The sequence below is a fragment of the Podarcis liolepis genome, assembly GCF_965112155.1.
Source record: "Podarcis liolepis genome assembly, chromosome: 8".
NCBI classification, from domain to species: Eukaryota; Metazoa; Chordata; class Lepidosauria; order Squamata; family Lacertidae; genus Podarcis; species Podarcis liolepis.
The window spans coordinates 15,982,610-16,002,660 of record NC_139560.1 but is presented as its reverse complement, the minus strand read 5'-3'; the positions used below and the strand labels follow the sequence as shown (position 1 = coordinate 16,002,660).

At 43.2% G+C, this 20,051-nt stretch overlaps 1 protein-coding gene across 1 annotated transcript in view; it reads right to left on the bottom strand.

Annotated features, from left to right (window-relative positions):
• TAF2 (TATA-box binding protein associated factor 2) overlaps positions 1-20,051 on the bottom strand; it is a 65,624-nt gene that overhangs the window by 43,820 nt on the left and 1,753 nt on the right. The window contains exons 2-9 of the mRNA XM_083516552.1: positions 19,143-19,197; positions 16,003-16,163; positions 8,812-8,930; positions 8,192-8,333; positions 5,534-5,765; positions 4,269-4,453; positions 2,846-2,959; positions 2,320-2,419 (exon numbers count right to left, since the gene is read on the bottom strand). Coding sequence (XP_083372678.1) covers positions 2,320-2,419; positions 2,846-2,959; positions 4,269-4,453; positions 5,534-5,765; positions 8,192-8,333; positions 8,812-8,930; positions 16,003-16,163; positions 19,143-19,197 — 1,108 coding nt within the window. The remainder of the gene's footprint in view (positions 1-2,319; positions 2,420-2,845; positions 2,960-4,268; positions 4,454-5,533; positions 5,766-8,191; positions 8,334-8,811; positions 8,931-16,002; positions 16,164-19,142; positions 19,198-20,051) is intronic.

The following is a 20,051-nucleotide window of genomic DNA, read 5'->3' as shown; positions in this document are numbered from 1 at the left end:
CTTTAAACTCAACTTCCACTACTTCACATCAAAGATAAGAAGGGACAAACATTATCTGCAAAGAGCAGAATTGCAAACCACGGTGGTTTTTCAAGTGCATTTCAGATAATCCTTGGGCAGCTTGGGCACTACTATTAGTTGCCCCTGCAATGTGTGATTGCCAGAGAACGCTGAATGCATCATAAGACAAACACACACACAAACAAACATACACACACACTTTTCTACACAACCCTTGAAAAGAGAGGCATTTTGCCTTCCTTTCCCTCTGCTGCTTGGTACCTTACTCTCAGTGAACAGGGTGAACAGTTACTGAAAAAAATGGATGCGTGTTTTTTTTTGGGGGGGGCAGATTTGTAAAAAACACAGTGCAATATTCTGATGACAACATATGAGGCTGTTTAAAAGGGGAAATGAAGACAGGATGCAGGGTTAGAAAATTAAATCAAGATCACTTGAAAGCTTTTTATGGCAAAATCCATCACACTTGTTGATAGATATAATAAAGACATGCAAGGAAAAGAGGCAGATGGTCTGGACTAATTCATAAACCATGCACTTGGCAGAAGGGTGTAAAGGTAAAGGTAAGGGGACCCCTGACCATTAGGTCCAGTAGTGGCCAACTCTGGGGTTGCGGCGCTCATCTCGCTTTATTGGCCGAGGGAGCCGGCGTACAGCTTCCAGGTCATGTGGCCAGCATGACTAAGCCGCTTCTGGAGAACCAGAGCAGCACACGGAAATGCCGTTTACGTTCCCACCGGAGCGGTACCTATTTATCTACTGGCACTTTGATGTGCTTTCGAACTGCTAGGTGGGCAGGAGCTGGGACCGAGCAACGGGAGCTCACCCCGTCTCGGGGATTCGAACCGCCGACCTTCTGATCGGCAAGTCCTAGGCTCTGTGGTTTAACCCACCGCGCCACCTGCATCCCCAGCAGAAGGGTGTAGAACCCCCTAAAACAGAGGCCTAATTCTCACTAAGGTAGAAAACCAGTATCTGGGCTCTTCTTTCCTCAGACAGCAAGTCAAGGCTCACATGACTGGATGCTCATCTGCAGGGGTGGGGAAAGAACTGCTGGGTCCTACCTGAATGGCTGTTCTGTGTCACTACACCAGAGCATCACTGAGGGGGTTTAGTGCCACCCTGTGGCTTGCAAGGGTGGGTAATTACCTTTAACCCGAGGGTGGCATGGTGGATTGCTAACACACTTCCAGAGAGAGAGAGAAACCTGTTCTGTTAATGCTTATGTAGCCAACCCAATATAACATAATGCTTCCTCAAACAGAGGAACAAATTGAGGTTGAATCCTGTTTTTGGGGGACAGGAGGCGGGCAGGTGTGGAGAACTCCCTGGTCCTGAATGGGGTAACTGTGCCCCTGAAGGACCAGGTGCGCAGCCTGGGAGTCATTTTGGACTCACAGCAGTCAATGGAGGCACAGGTCAATTCTGTGTCCAGGGCGGCTGTCTACCAGCTCCACCTGGTACGCAGGCTGAGACCCTACCTGGCCGCAGACTGTCTTGCCAGAGTGGTACATGCTCTAGTTAACTGCTGCTTGGACTACTGCAATGCGCTCTACGTGGGGCTACCTTCGAAGGTGACCCAGAAATGACAACTAATCCAGAATGCCGCAGCTAGACTGGTAACTAGGAGCGGCCATAAGAACACACAACACTGGTCTTGAAAGACCTACATTGGCTCCCAGTACGTTTCTGAGCACAATTCAAAGTGTTGGTGCTGACCTTGAAAGCCTTAAACAGCCTCGGTCCAGTATACCTGAAGGAGCGTCTCCACCCCCATCATTCTGCCTGGACACTGAGGTCCAGCGCTGAGGGCCTTCTGGTGGTTCCATCAGGGAACCTGGCAGAGGGCCTTCTCAGTAGTGGCGCCCACCCTGTGGAACACCCCCCCCCATCAGATGTCAAAGAAATAAACAACTATCTGACGTTTAGAAGACATCTGAAGGCAGTCCTGCTTAGGGAAGTTTTTAATAACGGATGTTTAAATGTATTTCTAATCTTTTGTTGGAAGCGCCCAGAGTGGCCGGGGAAACCCAGCCAGATGGGGAGGCTATAAATAATAAATTATTATTAATAATAATAATGATGTCACCCAAAGCAGCTTCACTGGTCAGTTACCCAGGGAACACTTTTGCCAAATATTTCTAGAACTGCACACATAGGTATTGTGTAATCTCCCACTTAATTGTGACAGCTTCATCCTAAAATGCATCAATGGAAAGGATAGCTCCATTCGTGCATCCCCTTGTGTATCTGTGTAAAAGGATAAAGATGCTTTCAAAATCCATCGGGGTTCATTACCTCCTTGATCCAATGCCGATACTCATTTACACCAAAGGTTTTCTTCATCCAGAGGCCATAAATATAGCCAGAGATTCCTTTCAACACCCACTCATCTGACCTGTAAGCGAAGAAGCAATGCAAGAAAAAACCCTCGATTTACAGAATCTCTGTGCTGAATGCACTCCAGTGAAAATACTTTAAAAGCTAACAACTCTAACCATCTAAATAAATAAAGGACTAATGAACCCAGAACAGATGTATATATCCTGGCAGTGAAAGAAAGCCTTAAGTGTAATTAAAATCTAGGCAACTACATCTTTTGGTATTTTTATTTAAAATATTCTCTATTATACAGAAACTTAAAAATCTATGTAAGTAAATAGACATTAAGAGCTTGTAGGTTATCTTGCACATTTAAGAAACCCCAAATGTGCTATGATTGCTGTAATAGCTATAGAATTTATCTGCATTTATGCTTTATAATGATTCTCATACTCAGAGCCAAAATTCGACGTGGGAGTTATCTATTTTAAGATGTACTCACCAAGACATTCTAGATATGAAACAGCCAAAAAACTGCTGGGCCAGAGCCTGAGCCAAGCATCTCCTGGTCAGCGGGGTCTCATCTATTATCATTGCACTGTGCAAAAGGTTTGTGCTAAATGGAAAACACAAACAAGCATATGCACAATGGTGGCAAACAAAATCTTCAGGAGAAACAAAACCATCCACCTCAGTTTAATCAAGTAAACATGAACAAATAATAGCAGAATTTTAACAAGAGAAGTATAAAACAGCTTTCTTAAGTCTTATATGGGTCAGCTTCACATGCAACATGAAGCCAAACAATCACTAAGTGTGAACCAACAGGTGTGTGTACTCAGAGTAAAAATGACGGCTGCATCCCTCCTTTGCCAAATGCACTTTGGACTGTGGTCACAAAATTAAAATTGGGAATATTTTTAAAACACCCTATGTTTCTAAAACTGGCTGTTAGTGGCACCCACCCTGTGGAACGCCCTCCCATCAGATGTCAAAGAGAAAACTTTTAGAAAACAGCTGAAGGCAGCCCTGTTCAGGGAAGCTTTTAATGTTTACTAGGCTATTGTATTTTAATATTCTGTTGGAAGCCGCCCAGAGTGGCTGGGGAAACCCAGCCAGATGGGCGGGGTATAAATAATAAATTGTTGTTGTTGTTGTTACTATTATTGTTATTACTATGCATTGGATTGAAGTCAATCTGGCAACTCTTATCTCATCAGTCGATTCTATGGCAACCTTTGGCATCATTTTATAAGCTGGAAACTGAACTGAAACGTGGAGCGAGCTCAAAGGCATCCCTTGCAAGTACGCAACTGAGTTTCAGCCTAAAGCCCAGGTCCCAGTATAACGCTATCCTTGGCCTTATGAACTTAAATGATGGCACTGAGTTTCCTTTAAAAATACAAAACAGCAAAAAACCTCTAGTGATTTGGACTGAAGTATCTCTCTACCAGCATGAGATACGATGAAGTGTGATGGATATCTGTGCATTTCTCAAATCACTTCTTTTTAGATGGGTTAGTTCTAAGTAAAGGTAAAGGGTAAGGTGAAGGTAAAGGGACCCCTGACCATTAGGTCCAGTCGTGGACGACTCTGGGGTTGCGGCACTCATCTCGCTTTATTGGCCGAGGGAGCTGGTGTTTGTCTGCAGACAGCTTCTAAGTCATGTAGCCAGCATGACTAAGCTGCTTCTGGCGAACCAGAGCAGCGCACGGAAATGCCGTTTACCTTCCCACCGGAACGGTACCTATTTACTTGCACTTTGACGTGCTTTTGAACTGCTATGTGGGCAGGAGCAGGGACCAAGCAATGGGAGCTCACCCCGTTGCAGGGATTCAAACTGCCAACCTTCTGATTAGCAAGCCCTGGGCTCTGTGGTTTAACCCACAGCGCCACCCGCGTCCCAGTTAGTTATAAGTTCTTACCTAAAAATGCTCATGGAAGCGTAAGCAGCTACTTCAACGTAGGCCTCGTCAACGAAAACCGTCTTGAAACAGGAGTAAGGATAGCGGCACGTAAGTATCTCTTCATAGAATTCAAATACTTCATGGAGGTAAGACGTGGTGTGTTTGAGCAGCGGGAGAAGCTGGGGTAAACAGAAATGAGTCACCTACAACAAGAACAAGGGAGAAAACTTTTTTAAAAAACAAAACCAAAGTCAAGTTAGCAAATAGCTAAAAGCGAACATTAGAAAACGCTGCCAATGGAAAATATAAAGATTAGCAAGTTTGACCCTGAGGTCACCATCACTGCATGCATATAGCTTAGAGATGCAGAAGATGAGGTGGTGAACTGGCTATGCAGCTTTGCTAGTCCTCCACAGCTTTCCAGAGATCCAGGAAAACAGTTAACGTGAAGCACGGCCAGAGGCTATGTACAACAGCCTATCTGCTGTATGAAGCGTCATAAAGTAGCAAGCTTTCAAGTGGGTGTTCACGGTACTTCCAGCCATTGGAATCGACTGCAAGTTACAACAAGAATTGGTACTTCCCAAAGATAAGGCAACAGACTTACGACAACACACAAAACTTTTATAAAGCAATAGTCAGGGGAAATAGTAATATAAATACAGCGATAAATTTAGATTCAGACTTTAGGATTCTGGCTGTTGAGAACTTATTTTAGATATTGTTCTATCCCTGGGCATTCAGGACAGGGAACATGATTTCTTAAGAACTAAGAAATATAACAGGACAAATAAAAAAAGCACTGAAAAATCCTATATGACCAATATAGCAAGAGGAAAACCCTAATCATAGGGATGTGGGTGGCGCTGTGGGTTAAACCACAGAGCCTAGGACTTGCTGATCAGAAGGTCGGCGGTTCGAATCTCCACGACGGGGTGAGCTCCTGTTGCTCGGTCCCTGCTCCTGCCAACCTAGCAGTTCGAAAGCATGCCAGTGCAAGTAGATAAATAGGTACCACTCCGGCGGGAAGGTAAACGGCATTTCCGTGCGCTGCTCTGGTTCGCCAGAAGCGGCTTAGTCATGCTGGCCACGTGACCCGGAAGCTGAATGCCAGCTCCCTTGGCCAATAAAGCGAGATGAGCGCCGCAACCCCAGAGTCAGCCACGACTGAACATAATGGTCAGGGGTCCCTTTACCTTTACAACCCTTTAGAACCTCACACCAGGACAAATCACGTGGAATAGGAGAAGTGCCACACAGAAGCTGCCTATGAAAAGAATTACCTCATGCATGTAGGGATCAACAAGAATTTCAAATGGTCCGATGGCCAAGGAGATGTTCGATGCTGCAGTTGGAATTGTCAGCATATAATGGAAGGTCTTTTTTCTCATATCATGAGTATACACCGTTTCCACCAGGTCTCCATTTGAGACAGCCACCATTGTGGCATCCACAGTATATTCCAGTTTCCATGTGCATAGTTCGGAGTATGAATCAACACAAGGAAACCAAAACCTGGAGAGAAAGTGAAGTCATTAAAAACCATAATCATCTTCCCAATCCAAGACAAATGTTGCTGTACTTGATGTGTAGGCATCTGGGGCCTTAGCTTTACCAAAACAGTACAATCCTGCAAGCAGCTGACCCTTCCCAAATCTTTGATAATGGGGGTGGCTAACACCCCAGAGGACAGGATCACACTTCAAAACGACCTTGACAGATTAGAGAACTGGGCAAAAACAAACAAGATGAATTTTAACAGGGAGAAATGTAAAGTATTGCACTTGGGCAAAAAAAATGAGAGGCAAAATACAAGATGGGTGACACCTGGCTTGAGAGCAGTACATGTGAAAAGGATCTAGGAGTCTTGGTTGACCACAAACTTGACATGAGCCAACAGTGTGACGCGGCAGCTAAAAAAGCCAATGCAATTCTGGGCTGCATCAATAGGAGTATAGCATCTAGATCAAGGGAAGTAATAGTGCCACTGTATTCTGCTCTGGTCAGACCTCACCTGGAGTACTGTGTCCAGTTCTGGGCACCACAATTCAAGAAGGACACTGACAAACTGGAACGTGTCCAGAGGAGGGCAACCAAAATGGTCAAAGGCCTGGAAACGATGCCTTATGAGGAACGGCTAAGGGAGCTGGGCATGTTTAGCCTGGAGAAGAGGAGGTTAAGGGGTGATATGATAGCCATGTTCAAATATATAAAAGGATGTCACATAGAGGAGGGAGAAAGGTTGTTTTCTGCTGCTCCAGAGAAGCGGACACGGAGCAATGGATCCAAACTACAAGAAAGAAGATTCCACCTAAACATTAGGAAGAACTTCCTGACAGTAAGAGCTGTTTGACAGTGGAATTTGCTGCCAAGGAGTGTGGTTGAGTCTCCTTCTTTGGAGGTCTTTAAGCAGAGGCTTGACAACCATATGTCAGGAGTGCTCTGATGGTGTTTCCTGCTTGGCAGGGGGTTGGACTCGATGGCCCTTGTGGTCTCTTCCAACTCTATGATTCTTCTATGATTCTCCATTCTGTCAATGCATAAACACAAAGAACTACAAAAAGCTAGCCAGCTTAGGACTCCCATGAGGCTGCTACTCCACGTTAATAAGTTCAGTTCTACAATACTGAAAGACTGACTAGTCTGGGGAGGCTTCGAAAGTTCTACTTCAGAAAAGTACACTGCAAGGCACACTTGAAATATGTTTGCATCTTTGCAAGAGAGCTCCCGGGGTCCAATAGTGATGTCTTCAGTCCTTTGTTTTTTGTTCTTCTTGTTGTTGATACAGGAATGTACAGATTAATTCCTCCACCCACCCAAAAAATAACAGGGGTGGAGCTGGGGAATGTATTCCAGTTCTCTTGAAGTGGTATAACATATAAAAAATGGAAAGTTAAGCAGGTAAAATGCTAAGATTTTTCCTTTTCTATTCGGACAGACTGCCAGTCAAAGCTTAGGGGCTTTCTCATTCGTTTTAACAATGATAAATCAGACTCTGATACCTCTGGAAATTAAATATACATTATTCAAAAGAGAAGAAAGGGAGGGTAATGAAGCACCACAGGTCAACTGACCCTATATTTACTGAGCAGCACGTAAAATATCTATTTTACTGAATGACCATCAATTGAAAAGCTGCCAATTGGCAATGAGTGCACACATGGGTTATTTGTTTTCTTCCATGTAAGGAAAACGCCATGTCTGAATGGTCTTAAAATATTCTGAAATGACCGTAAAGCAAAATAGGACCTCATTTCCAACTCTCACAGCACTCTTCAATTTCAAGGCCCGTGGGAAATGGGAGCATAAGACTCTGCAACTCTCTTTTTTTAAAAAATAATTTTTATTCATTTTCCAAACAATTTTATACAGTCAACAAATATTTTAACACTCGTTCTTCAATTTTTTACTTCCCTCAGTTTCTCTGTCAATCTTTCGTAAAATTTCTATTTTGTTAACGCATTTCAAAACATAATATTGCCTTTTAGAACTCCTTTTCCTCTTACTCTCTTTTTTGCACTATTTCTTACTATCTCACAGAGTCTCTTCAAAACCAACAAGCGTTGTCTGTACATCACATATGTTTTTCAGATATTCTGTAAATCTCCCCCAGTCCTCGATAAACTTTTGGTCTTTCTGATATCGAATCTTCCCAGTCAATTTATCCAATTCTGCATATTCAGTCAATTTCCTTCTCCATTCTTCCACTGTTGGAATTTCTTCCTGCTTCCATCTTTGGGCCAGAAGTATCCTTGCAGCAGTCACTGCGTATTGAAACAGTTTACAGTCTCTCTTATTAATTTCATTTCCTACCATTCCTAATAGGAAGGCCTCTGGTTTTTTAACAAACGTATATTTCAACATCTTTTTCAATTCATTGTATATCATTTCCCAGAAGCCTTTCACCCTTTTACACTCCCACAAGACTCTGCAACTCTCACCTTGTAGAATTTTGATACCCGCAAGAGAAGACATGGGCTCCTCTTTCTGCTAAACTTCCTTCCACGTTGGGTACCACAAAATGAAGGCCTCCTTTTGGCTGGTCCAGAGAAAAGTTGATATGTACCTTCAAGACTTTTAATTCTGCAGCAGTAAAAGAACAACCACGTAATAAAATATGTAATAATCTGGTATTTCTGGGAGAAACTTGGCAAACCCACCATTAACTATTCATTAACTTGCAAAACCACTTTGTACTCAGAACTTCAATGAACTAAGCAAGAGAAAAAGATGAAAGAATGAAGGTGAGATCTTCGATGATGACCCAGGACTCTCAAAGCAAAACAGAGTTTTCTATTATAAAACACATTTTACTGAGAATACGCGCGGGAGATTATTTTCTGTACACAGAAGCTAGTCTGTGAGGCTTGAAGTAACTCTTAAGAACTTGCCATAATTCACATAATCAAACAGCTTGCCTGATCTATGCCTCAAAATCAAAAGCGCTGCACCAGCATTGCAGGGCCATTGAAGCCCTGCCAAAGCGCAGCATGCCTGGAAAACTATTCTAGATTGCTAGCAAGTCTGTAGCACTTTCATTTTAAGGGTTTCTGGTCCTTACCATCGACATGCTTCCAAAGCTCTGACGGCACCTTGATGCATAGCTCTCCATTTCCAGCATCTGGGTCCACAGCACTGACTGCAGCAGCATATGCATTGGAAAAGTAGTTGAGATTTCTCCTGCAACACAAAGGACTCAGAGTTCAAATTCAAAAAAAATGATTTGGGGGGTCAAGGGACTTCACATGCTGCAAAAAAAGCAGATGAAAAATGCTCACAAGAGAAGTGCTTAAAATTGTCACCTTTAACAGTAACCACTTCGAAATGCCAACTCAACACTCATGGGCAGATTGTACACCTTCTTTGAAATGTCACAAGAAAAGCTTTAAACTTAACTGAGAAAGTCATTTGATAAGCTTGAGACAACTGCAGTGAAAATCCTCTCCATCGCTCCACTTATCTTGACTTCATGTGGCAAGGGCACACTGGAGACTTAAGCATGTATGGAGAAAGAGAGTCTCCAAAATATGTCAGTCCCAGGCCACAAAAGACGTCGAAAGGGTAGGATCCACCACCATCAATTGGGCCAGAAAACTAAATCAGCAGCCAGCATGATTGCCAGAAAGTAGGCTGAATATTATTCTGCCTCCTCACATTTGACAAAATAATGGTCTGAATAACTATAGCAGGGGTCAGCAAACTACAGCCCCTGGGGTCCTAAATCTGGCCCGCCCGGCCATTTAGGAACCTGCCACGAAGCCAAGACTCCCGGGAATGAAAGCAGGAGGAAGAGGCTGAGTGACGGCGGCTCTGCCAATCACAATGCCTTGCCTGGTTTACCTCTGCGAGGCGCAGGGACGTCTCTGCCAATCAAACACCGCGCCTGGTTTACCTCAGCAGCATTTGATTGGCAGAGGCGTCCCCGCGCTGCGCTGAGATAAACCAGGTGTGGCGTTGGATTGGCAGAGCTGCCGCTGCTCGGCCTCTTCCTCCCGTTGCTGCCCTGGTGCTCCTGTGGGCCAGAGGGCGGAGCAGAGGAGCTCGCTCTGCCTACCTGCCATCATGAGAAGCAGCGGCGGCGGCGGCAGCCCCTGGGAAGGTAAGAGCAGCGCCCTCTTTCTCTAGGTGGGGAGAAAGCCTGTTTTGTGCCACCGCTGCCAGCACTTTGGCAAATGAGGCAGGAGGCAAACTGAGAAGGCGGCTGGGGCTGGGAGGACGACTACTTTGCCCCCCTTGCCTCTTCTTCTAGCTCCCCACCCCGGTGCCGCTTCTCCGGAGCCACCACCCCTCCTTCGCCTCGGCCGTTCTTTGCATATTGAACTTGCCACCCTTATCTCCATGGGGCAATTGTGGGTCTGTGTGTGTTTTGGGGGGTTGCGGGAGGATGAGCAGCATGGTGGTGGGTGAGCTTGTCTGTTGAGGAGCCTTGCCCACCCCGATTTAATGCACACTGTTTTGTTTTGTTTTATTATGCCTGCCCTTCCCCTGCCCATTCTTCCCAGTGTGCATAGGAATTCATTCACCCCCCCCAAAAAAATATAGTCCAGCCCCCCACAAGGTCTGAAGGACAGCAGACTGGCCCCCTGCCGAAAAAGTTTGCTGACCCCTGAACTATAGATTAGCCTGGGAGATATATTGATATATTGCCCAGGACCAGGATGAGGAGCAGACAGCGGTATATCACTGATGAAACCACCGCGCTTCCGAGTCCCTCCGCTAGCAGCACCCCCTGGATGAAGTTGCCCTGCTAGCCGAGGGACTCAGGAGCACGGCAGTATCATCAGCGATATACCGCTGAGTGAAACCGACATTGTGGTCTGCCCTCAAACCACTGCAGAGGGAGAAACAAACTGCATCAGTGAGCGCCGATACAGCTTGTTTCTCCCTCCGCATCTTTAAACTGCTCGGCTGAGGGGCACCCAGTTGCCACTCCCTTCAGCCAAGCATTTAATGTAGCCCCCAGTCCGGCACTGGCAGCAGGATGGGGGCTCCGTGAAACTGCCCACCCATCTGAGCGACCCTGATGTCTCAGCAGCATTGGATCGCTCAGCTGGGGTGGGAGGGGGGATGCTTCTTCTACGCCCCAGCTGCGCGAAACCCGATGCTGCTGTGGCATCAGATGGTTCAGATTGGGGGGGGGGTGGAAGAAGCCTCCCCCCCACCCCCATAAGAGCAATCCGATGCTGCTGAGGCTGGCTGCAGCCAACGCAACTTGTTTCAACATCGCAGTATGTCGCCGAACCGTGATGTCTGGCTGGTGATACACCGTGATGTTGAAAATCTAACATCACCCATCCCTACTATAAATGTAAAGGTAAAGGGACCCTGACCATTAGGTCCAGTCATGGACGACTCTGGGATTGCGGCGCTCATCTCGTTTTATTGGCCGAGGTAGCCGGCGTCATGTGTCCAGCAGGACTAAGCCGCTTCTGGCGAACCACAGCAGTGCACAGAAACGCCGTTTACCTTCCTGCCGGAGCGGTACCTATATATCTACTTGCACTTTGACGTGCTTTCAAACTGCTCGGTTGGCAGGAGCAGGGACCGAGCAACGGGAGCTCACCCCGTCGTGGGGATTCGAACTGCCAACCTTCTGATCAGCAAGCCCCAGGCTATGTGGTTTAGACCACAGCGCCACCCACTGTCTACTATAGACTGCCTAATATTACTGAAACCATTCTTATTGTGGTGCTGATCTTTTCCTAAATGGATGATAATATACAATGTGCGAGCTGTATGTTCAGTTTTAACTTTTTGCATATTACATTTCAGGCCGCAAACGCTTGGAAACTCAGAGTTAAAAAAGCAACCTTCCAAAACCAAGCCACAACGAATCCCATTCATTACCGCCAACTCATCTACATCCTGTTGCACTCTAATGGTGGTGATTTCACAGTCAATTGAGCTCCTTGGCTGGGTGGCTTTGCACCATACCCTTAACAGTCTTTTAAAGGCTGATTTAATGAAGAACAGAGAATACCTTTCTTAGTTGGAGTCCTACAGCAAGTTCTTCACAGAACTAGTTCTACAAATATGTAGCATTGCTTTCTTTCGTCAATGAGCTCAAGTTCATCTCCTAAGAGATACTTTTCAAAACTAGCAATATCATGCCTGAAACGAGTCAATAAAATTCAGCGACTAAAAGGAGGGAATAAAATTGCCCTTTCTTTCCCCGTTTGACTTAAAGGTTTATTAGACGTCTCAATATAGCTTACTTTTTTACAATATGCCCAACATGAGAACTATCCACAAGGTTCAAACACAAAAAAGAAGTCACAATACTTTCTTTCCCACACCAACTCATCTTCCACAGAAAAAGGAGGGTTTTGTACAATGAAAGGGTTTGAGCCAAATTAAAACCTCACAAAAATCAGACATGACCTCATTTCAAAGCTTTCCTTCCACCTCATTCCCTACCCACCACATACTGAGTAAACTTCATTTTGAATTTTTGAAATCTAACGTGGAAAACTCAAGAGGCTAAACTGATTATTCATGAATAGCCCAGAGGTTATTCATGCATAGTCCAGAGGATGTAAACACCTCAGTCCTGAAGGACAAACTTCAAGCCTGAAAGAATTTTTGACCATTTATTAAGAAAACATGTTAGCTCAGTTTTTAGCCTTTGATAATACTATGGCTGGTGCACAAGTGGTGACTTGCATGTATAAATAAGCAATTCCCGCCCAAACATCACAGGCAGAACTTTCACTACCATCTCACGCCTTCATAAAACATGGTACGCTTCCATGGAGTCAATTCATACACTCAGAAAGGAGTCATTGAGTGAAATGATCAACAACAATCAATGTTCATGGTGTGCAAATTAGCCCTAGCTTTTCAATTTTGCTTTTTTAGTTGTTGAAATCGATCTGAATCTGAAGGCTTGGAGCATGTTACTACCAGCTAAGTAGCAAGAGGAACAACAAGAGGATACCCACTACAATTTTCGAACAGCTTAGTTCCCGAACAACTCAGTACCCGTACACTGCAAACTCGGAAGTAAGTGTTCCGGTTTTCGAACTTTGCCTCGGAAGCCGAACATGCTCCTGAGCTTCCGTTTTTACTGTTGTGCAGCTCATTTGAGTCCCCCGCATAGTAATTAAGGCTTTTTTCATCTTGTTTTACCCTTGCGCAGCAAATTTAAGTCCCCCGCATTGTAATAAAGGTTTTTTTCATCCCATTTGTATCCTTGAGCAGCTAATTTAAGTCCTCCCCCCCCCAATCATAATTAAAGCCTTCCGTTTCTGATTGCAGAGTTCTGAGGTGATATTTGGTCTTTTGTTTTTGCTGTTTTTTGTGTGTGGCTTTTTCATTTTTGTGACTGTGGCCTGTTAATTGATTGATTGTGTGACTGCAAAAAGGGGTAAAAGCCCCCCCATCCAAACAATAACTATCATCAGTGCAGGTAAGAATTTTTTTAAAAAAATTTTAATCATCTACAATACTGTCTTATTTATAGTACAGAACATTGATTACTGCTTTCATTTTATGGATCAATGATCTTGTTAGATAGTAAAATTCATGTTCAATTGCTGTTTTAGGGGTTGTTTTTAAAAGTCTGGAACAGATTAATCCATTTTGCAATACTTTCTATGGGAAAGTGTGCCTTGGTTTGGCAACACTTTGGTTTTGGAACAGACTTCCGGAACCAATTAAGTTTGAGAACCAAGGTACCACTATATTTCAAGTCAGAACTACCACATGCTAACTTATCACTTTATACTTTACACTTGATATTTTACTGCCACTTTGGGGAGGTCCTTTTGAAGCTCCTTGCAATCCTTTTTGTTTTATTTTGTTTTAACCATCTTTAACAAATCGTATGCTAGGCCAGTAAATGCAGTCTATCTGTACACTTAATTCTTTCCAGAATCAGACGCAAGCCCAGCAAAAATAAACCATCCGTAAAGCGATTCTTAATTTGTGCCTTGCCCTAATGGCATTTTCATATTTTAAACCTTTTAGTGATTATCACACATAATAAGCACCAGAAATAATAAACAACACAAGTCTCAACTTCAATATGAATTTCAGGGATATTCAAATCAACTTACTTTAAAGTAAATATGATACAGGAATATTCTGCCTCTAATTATCACCAAGGGACAGCTTTCCAAAATGTCTGTATCTAGAGGGAACTTGTGGTTAGATACTAAATACCAGTGGGTTCACAGACAGAAACGGGCCATATTTTTTGTAATGAGAGGTAGACTCCTTGGAACAGAGGCTAGTATTTCACAGAAACCATTATTTAGTTTGTTCTCTTTTTCACATGTGCATTGGTCCTGTTCAAATATGTGACTCACTGTAGAGGAATCTATTTAGAGGACCTTTATGGTGGAGGGGGTGTCTTATGGGTATGCTTACTTTCCATACAAATGGTAGCAGCTGAGAAGTGGAGATCTGGATTGACATCCTTTCACTATATATTCATTTGTATTTAACACTAAAGCTCCGTGGCACTTACTGATACTGAAGGTCCAAGTCTCTACGTAAAACCAGTGCAAGCCTGTTAGAAGCTTCTTGAATACTGCTGAAAATGGGAGTTTGTTAGGCACATGTAGTCTTTTATTAAAAATAAAAATGTACTTTGACCAGGGGTACTGTTTGCTAAGAGAGACTCTGGCCTTTGTTGTGACAAAACAAAAAACCTTTCTCTGGGTTGTACATCTGTAATAGAATTATTTGGCAAGATGCATAGTTAATCTAGACTATTCCAGCAAACTATTATTTCAGCTAGTTAACTAGTTGGGGCCTCTTTCACCACACCCTTAATATATAAAGATGCTACATAGAAGAAATCTGTTTTAGGCATCTTACTCAAAAATACACGTATTTGTGAATTGTGGGTCTAAGAGTTGGTTGTTTCCTGTTGGCTCAGATATGCAACATTACTATGTACAGTGGTACCTCGGGTTAAGTACTTAATTTGTTCCGGAGGTCCATTCTTAACCTGAAACTGTTCTTAACCTGAAGCACCACTTCAGCTAATGGGGCCTCCCGCTGCCGCCGTACCACCGGAGCACGATTTCTGTTCTCATCCTGAAGCAAAGTTCTTAACCTGAAGCACTATTCCTGGGTTAGCGGAGTCTGTAACCTGAAGCGTATGTAACCCGAGGTACCACTGTATCCAGAATGGCAATTCTTGCTATTGCAAACCAGGATAGTTGGTAGACCACGAGACTCTTAATCTCGGTTGTGGGTTCATGCCCCATGTTGAGCCAAAGATTCCTGGATTGTAGGGGGTTGAACTAAATGATCCTGGTGGTCCATTCCAGCTCCACAGTTCTATGATTTGGTGGGAAAGCACTGTCCTCCTCCACAAAGACATGTCTTAAATAAAGCCAACAAAGCTTTATTTGTACTACCCAGAGTCTCTGCTTGCACGTATATCCTTTTTATACAAGAGGGTATGGTGTCGTTGGGAGTCAGGCAGGCAGCAGGATCCTAAAGTGTAAGAATGTGCCATCATTTCCCAACAATGTCCACTAAAAGAAATACTTAGCATCACTGTAACATTTTCCCTAAATAGTCAAAACACTTCACATACTTCATCTCAATAATCTTTCCAACCATCCTGCAAGACAGGCCAATGCTATCGTTCTCATCAGTGCTATTTTTCTTGAAAATGTGGTACTGGAACTCACTATGAACACCTCCTTCATTCTCTCAGAATGGCAATGGTGCACAGTTGAGAGGTGCCAGAACTGAGTTCCAGTGAGTTCCGCCTGAAAAAAAGCCCTAGTTATCATATTTCAGAGTGAGGCTGCAATCTGAAACATGCTTCACTGGAACCATTTCATTGAAATCCATGTCATATCATTTTGGGTCAGTATGGTTAGGATCAGGCCATGAGACAGTAGGATCTGGCCGCTAGGTTGAATTCAAACGTCCTCCAAACCATGGGCCCCTTTGACAGCTGGGTAAGGCTGCCCAATTGTGGCATTAGCAAGATGTCAAGTGCAGCATTTTCTTTTGCCTGCGAATTGTCTGAAAGTGAGCAATGCAGGCCACTGTGAGAACAGGATGCTAGACTAGATGGATTTTTGGCTTGATCCCGGACTCTTCGTATGTTCTATATTATCTCAATTTGTGAAATACTTCCTATCATTACTTCACTTTTGACACCTATTAAATGTGTTGATCGATTTTGTGCTTCAAGAACACTCATGACTCAAAGCCCACTTCATACCCGATCCAAAAAAGATATTGATCACTATTCCAGAGATGGTATGAACTATTTACTTACTGTTTCGACTCATGGTGACAAACCTCCAGCGTGGGGTCATTATAAATAAAAGCTGCTTCCAGATCGTTGACTCTCACTCTGTATATCCTACATTGTTTACTGTTCAGCTTGATCCTATTCAGATTCGCAACTGTGGGAAATATTGTCAGCTCCACGTAACCCTGCACAGATTTAAAAGAACAACATCAGGGACACACATATATTTTCTTCTTAACCTGCAGAAGTTTACACTCCAAAGCAATTTAGCTTTATAAATACTATTATAGCTTCAAAATGGGTTTCCTTTTGCATCAACTGAAACGTTTAAAAAGCGCACCAGCCCTCACCAGGTTGCTTCTCATACTGCTAGTTAAGGACACACTCGGTGTCAGAAGTGAGAAAGTAACAAGAGGAGTGCAATGTTCCTTTCAATCAAAGAAAGTCCTACGTACAGCTAGGCTGACTAGATGCAAATGAGGACAGGGCTCTTACATCTTTAGCAGCTGTGCAGAAGGAGGAATTTCACCAGGTGCAGCTTGTCATTGTTGCAACTATTAAAGCAGAGGTGAGAAGCCTGTAGTCTTCCCACCTGTCCTTGGACTCTAGCCCCCATCAGTCCCAGCTAGCATAGCCAATGCTCAGGGAAGATGGAAGCTACAGCCCAACATCTGAAGTCACCAGCACCCCATCCCTATATTAAAGGTACAGGAGCCCTGTTTGTGTTTGTTTTTTGGCCACCCTACATCCAGCATGAGGTGCCATGATTATCCTTCACAGGAGAACTCTCCTTCACAGAAACTAGGGGGCACATTCCTACACTTTTCAAGACTTGAAAATGCTGCTTGTCCTGAGACACAACCAGTCCTTTTGTTCTCTGGTTCTCCCCTTCCTATTTGTTCACACTTTTAACACCAAGCTCACAGCAGCATTTATGAGAGCGTCCCGCTTTTCCTCACAACTACCCTGTGAGTTAAGTGCCTGGCCCAACGTCATGGAGCGAGTTTCATAACTGAGCACTAAAATTTTGTCCGTGTTCCCGGAGAAGCTACTCAGACACTAAACCCAACCACAGCTCCTTCACAGTAAATGTGAAGGTATAGCAACAAACAACTGGAGGCAGGATCACAATCCCATCAAAGCAAGTATGCCTTCTTCGCTTTGACCTAAAAAACAAAACCCCACCCTAACATAACTATTCAGTTCTCCCCCGTGAAACCAAGAAACAAGAGACACAACTTGGTTGGTGGCACTCATTCATCTGCAGCCCGGGGGTAAGCACTTAAAAACAGAGCATGTGGAATATATTACGGGTTCCTGGAAACACAAAAGCTCATGAAAAATGAAAGAATTTAGCACTGAAATCCATCAATCTCCATCAACACAAGGATGTTGCGCTAGAACCTCCAAACAAGAATTCAGTCATTCATGTTTTATTTGCTCGATAACTCCTTTCAGGAGACAGGAATTTTCTTCCCTCTATTTGTAAACATCGGGATTGACTACTACAATGTGCTCTTTGGGGCTGCTCATAAACGGCTTTCAGCACACAGCAACCTACCCTGTCAAGTGTGGAACAGTACTTATATGTTGATATCGTTCCACATTTTTTATGTAAGTATCAATAAAAACAGACCTATATAAAAAGGTGTGGAACAGTATCATCATATAAAACCTGAGTAAAACTGCATCCTTTGCCTTTTAGCTTTTCAGTGTGATGGCACTGACTTTTAACACTATTTATAAACTACTGTATCTACAATTTGTAGATGAAGTGGGATCATCTCCCTGCCCCCCCCCATTAAAGAATTATGCAATGGCTTTGATGTTTCATATCTCAGGAAACACTTTTCCTATTAAGAGCCAATCTGGCTATTAAGATCAAACACAAAAATCCTGTCAAAAACCAGCCATCTCAATATCAATTATACCAGAAAGTGGAACAAGGTTTTCTCTATAATGGTTTTGGAGTTGTGGAATTCCCTTTCAACAGAAACATACCTGAGCCTCCCTGTGGCAGCTTTTGGAAAAGACCACAATATTTTCTCTTTTAAGTGGGCATTGCATGTTAAGTGAATTTTATTATTTTCTTTTTATGATGTGTTTTGAGGATTTTATTTTCAGAAATAAATTTTGCTGTTTATTAACCTGAGCCCATCTTAAACAAATAAATAACCAATGGGTAAATGCAAAATTTATCTGGCTTTAATATTTTAAATATTTGAATGGTTTATGCCTAACCTATCCCTGAGGTCTTGGCGGTGAAGCTGATCCTTCACACTTCTTAGGTGTGGCTTTTTTTGGCTCCATAAACAATTCCCTGCTGTTGTGATTGCAATCATTTTAACAGGTTTCAGTTCAGGGTAAACTCTCACTAATGTCAATTGAGGTAGCATGAAACTTTTGAGGACTTCTGCAAGCAAGCTGTAAAATTGTCAGTCAGTGGCAGTTGCAGGCCAGCTTAATGGTAAAGAACAAAAGGATAGGATAGGCAGCTAAAGAAAAGGATAAAACTCCTCTAGAATAACCTCTCTGGCCACTGGTATTTTGTAAATATTACAGCAGAAATGTGAGGTTGTTTGTTGTCACAAAATGGGATGCATGGCATACATAGCATGAAGAAAACACAATTAACCAACTATAAAAGTGAATCCCTTAATAGCCAGAAGAGTAGAGGCTTATGACGTAGACTTTCACTACGTTAATTAAATAGGAACATGGGAAGCTGGCTTATACCAGGTCACGCTATTTGTCCATCTAGTTCAGGACTGCCTGGTCCAACTAGCAGTGGCTTTCTGGGGTCTTGGGCAGAAAATATTTTTCATCACCTGGTACCTGGTTCTTTTTGTTGGAGATTCTAGGGACTGAGCCTGGGACCTCCTGTACACAAAACATGTACTCTGAGCTCTATAGTCCCTTCCCCTCAATACAGTGGTACCTTGGGTTAAGAACTTAATTCGTTTTGGAAGTCCATTCTTAACCTGAAACTGTTCTTAACATGAGGTACCACTTTAGCTAATGGGGCCTCCCGCTACCGCTGTGCCCCCACCACACGATTTCTGCTCTTATCCTGAAGCAAAGTTCTTAACCTGAGGTACTATTTCTGGGTTTGCGGAGTCTGTAACCTGAAGCGTCTGTAACCCGAGGTACCACTGTATACTTACAACAACAGATTTTCTCTGGAAATTTATGTTGTTGATACAGACCACCTGGTGGGTTGTGCTGGGGAAAGGAAGAAAAAATTCAAAATAAAGATCTTGATGTGTATAAGCTTGCAGAGAACTAGAAAATAAGTTATCAGACCATCTGTCTGCCTACACTCATGTGTCACATAACAGATTTTAGACACAGGCCATCCTGGGCACTTCATCATAAAGAATTATTGCACCCTCCATAAGTGGCCAAGTATCAAGCTGGTATCAAGTAAACAACGCCTATATTGTATGTGTGAGTATGCACCACATTTAACACTGCAACAAATAGAGAAGATTCCGTCTATATATACTGAGAAAATATTATCTGCATTAATAGAAAACAATTTATAACATCAGTTGTGGGATCAGAAATATCAGTAAATTTTCTAATATTCCATTATATACTCAAGCAGCTAGACATGTACAACTGAAGCTTCTCTCCTGGGTGGGATTCTAGTTAAAACACATCTACCCCAGCAATTCCAACCTAAAGAGGCCAACTACAATCATGCAATAGTTTTAGCACCCCTTTTCCTCTATAGTTCTCAGCTTGTTTGGCACTTCACATCACAATTAGCCATCACCAGAAACAAATGTAGGTAATTTCCAGTATTTTCTGTATCAAAAGTACAGTATTCTGAAGTCAATGCTATAGCATAACATGAGAAGTTAAGCTGAGATAAAAATATATATTCTTAAAGAGCCTCAAACCAATAGGAATAACTGACAGTGGCTGAGGCAACCCAGGCCGATGGAAGACGTATTTCATTGTTGTTGTTGTTACATAAAAATATTTCAGTTCAACTTGCTTGTGGATCATGCATGGTACTTTCATGTTCCAAGCAAATTTTGATGCCTAAGGAACTAAGGTCACAAGTC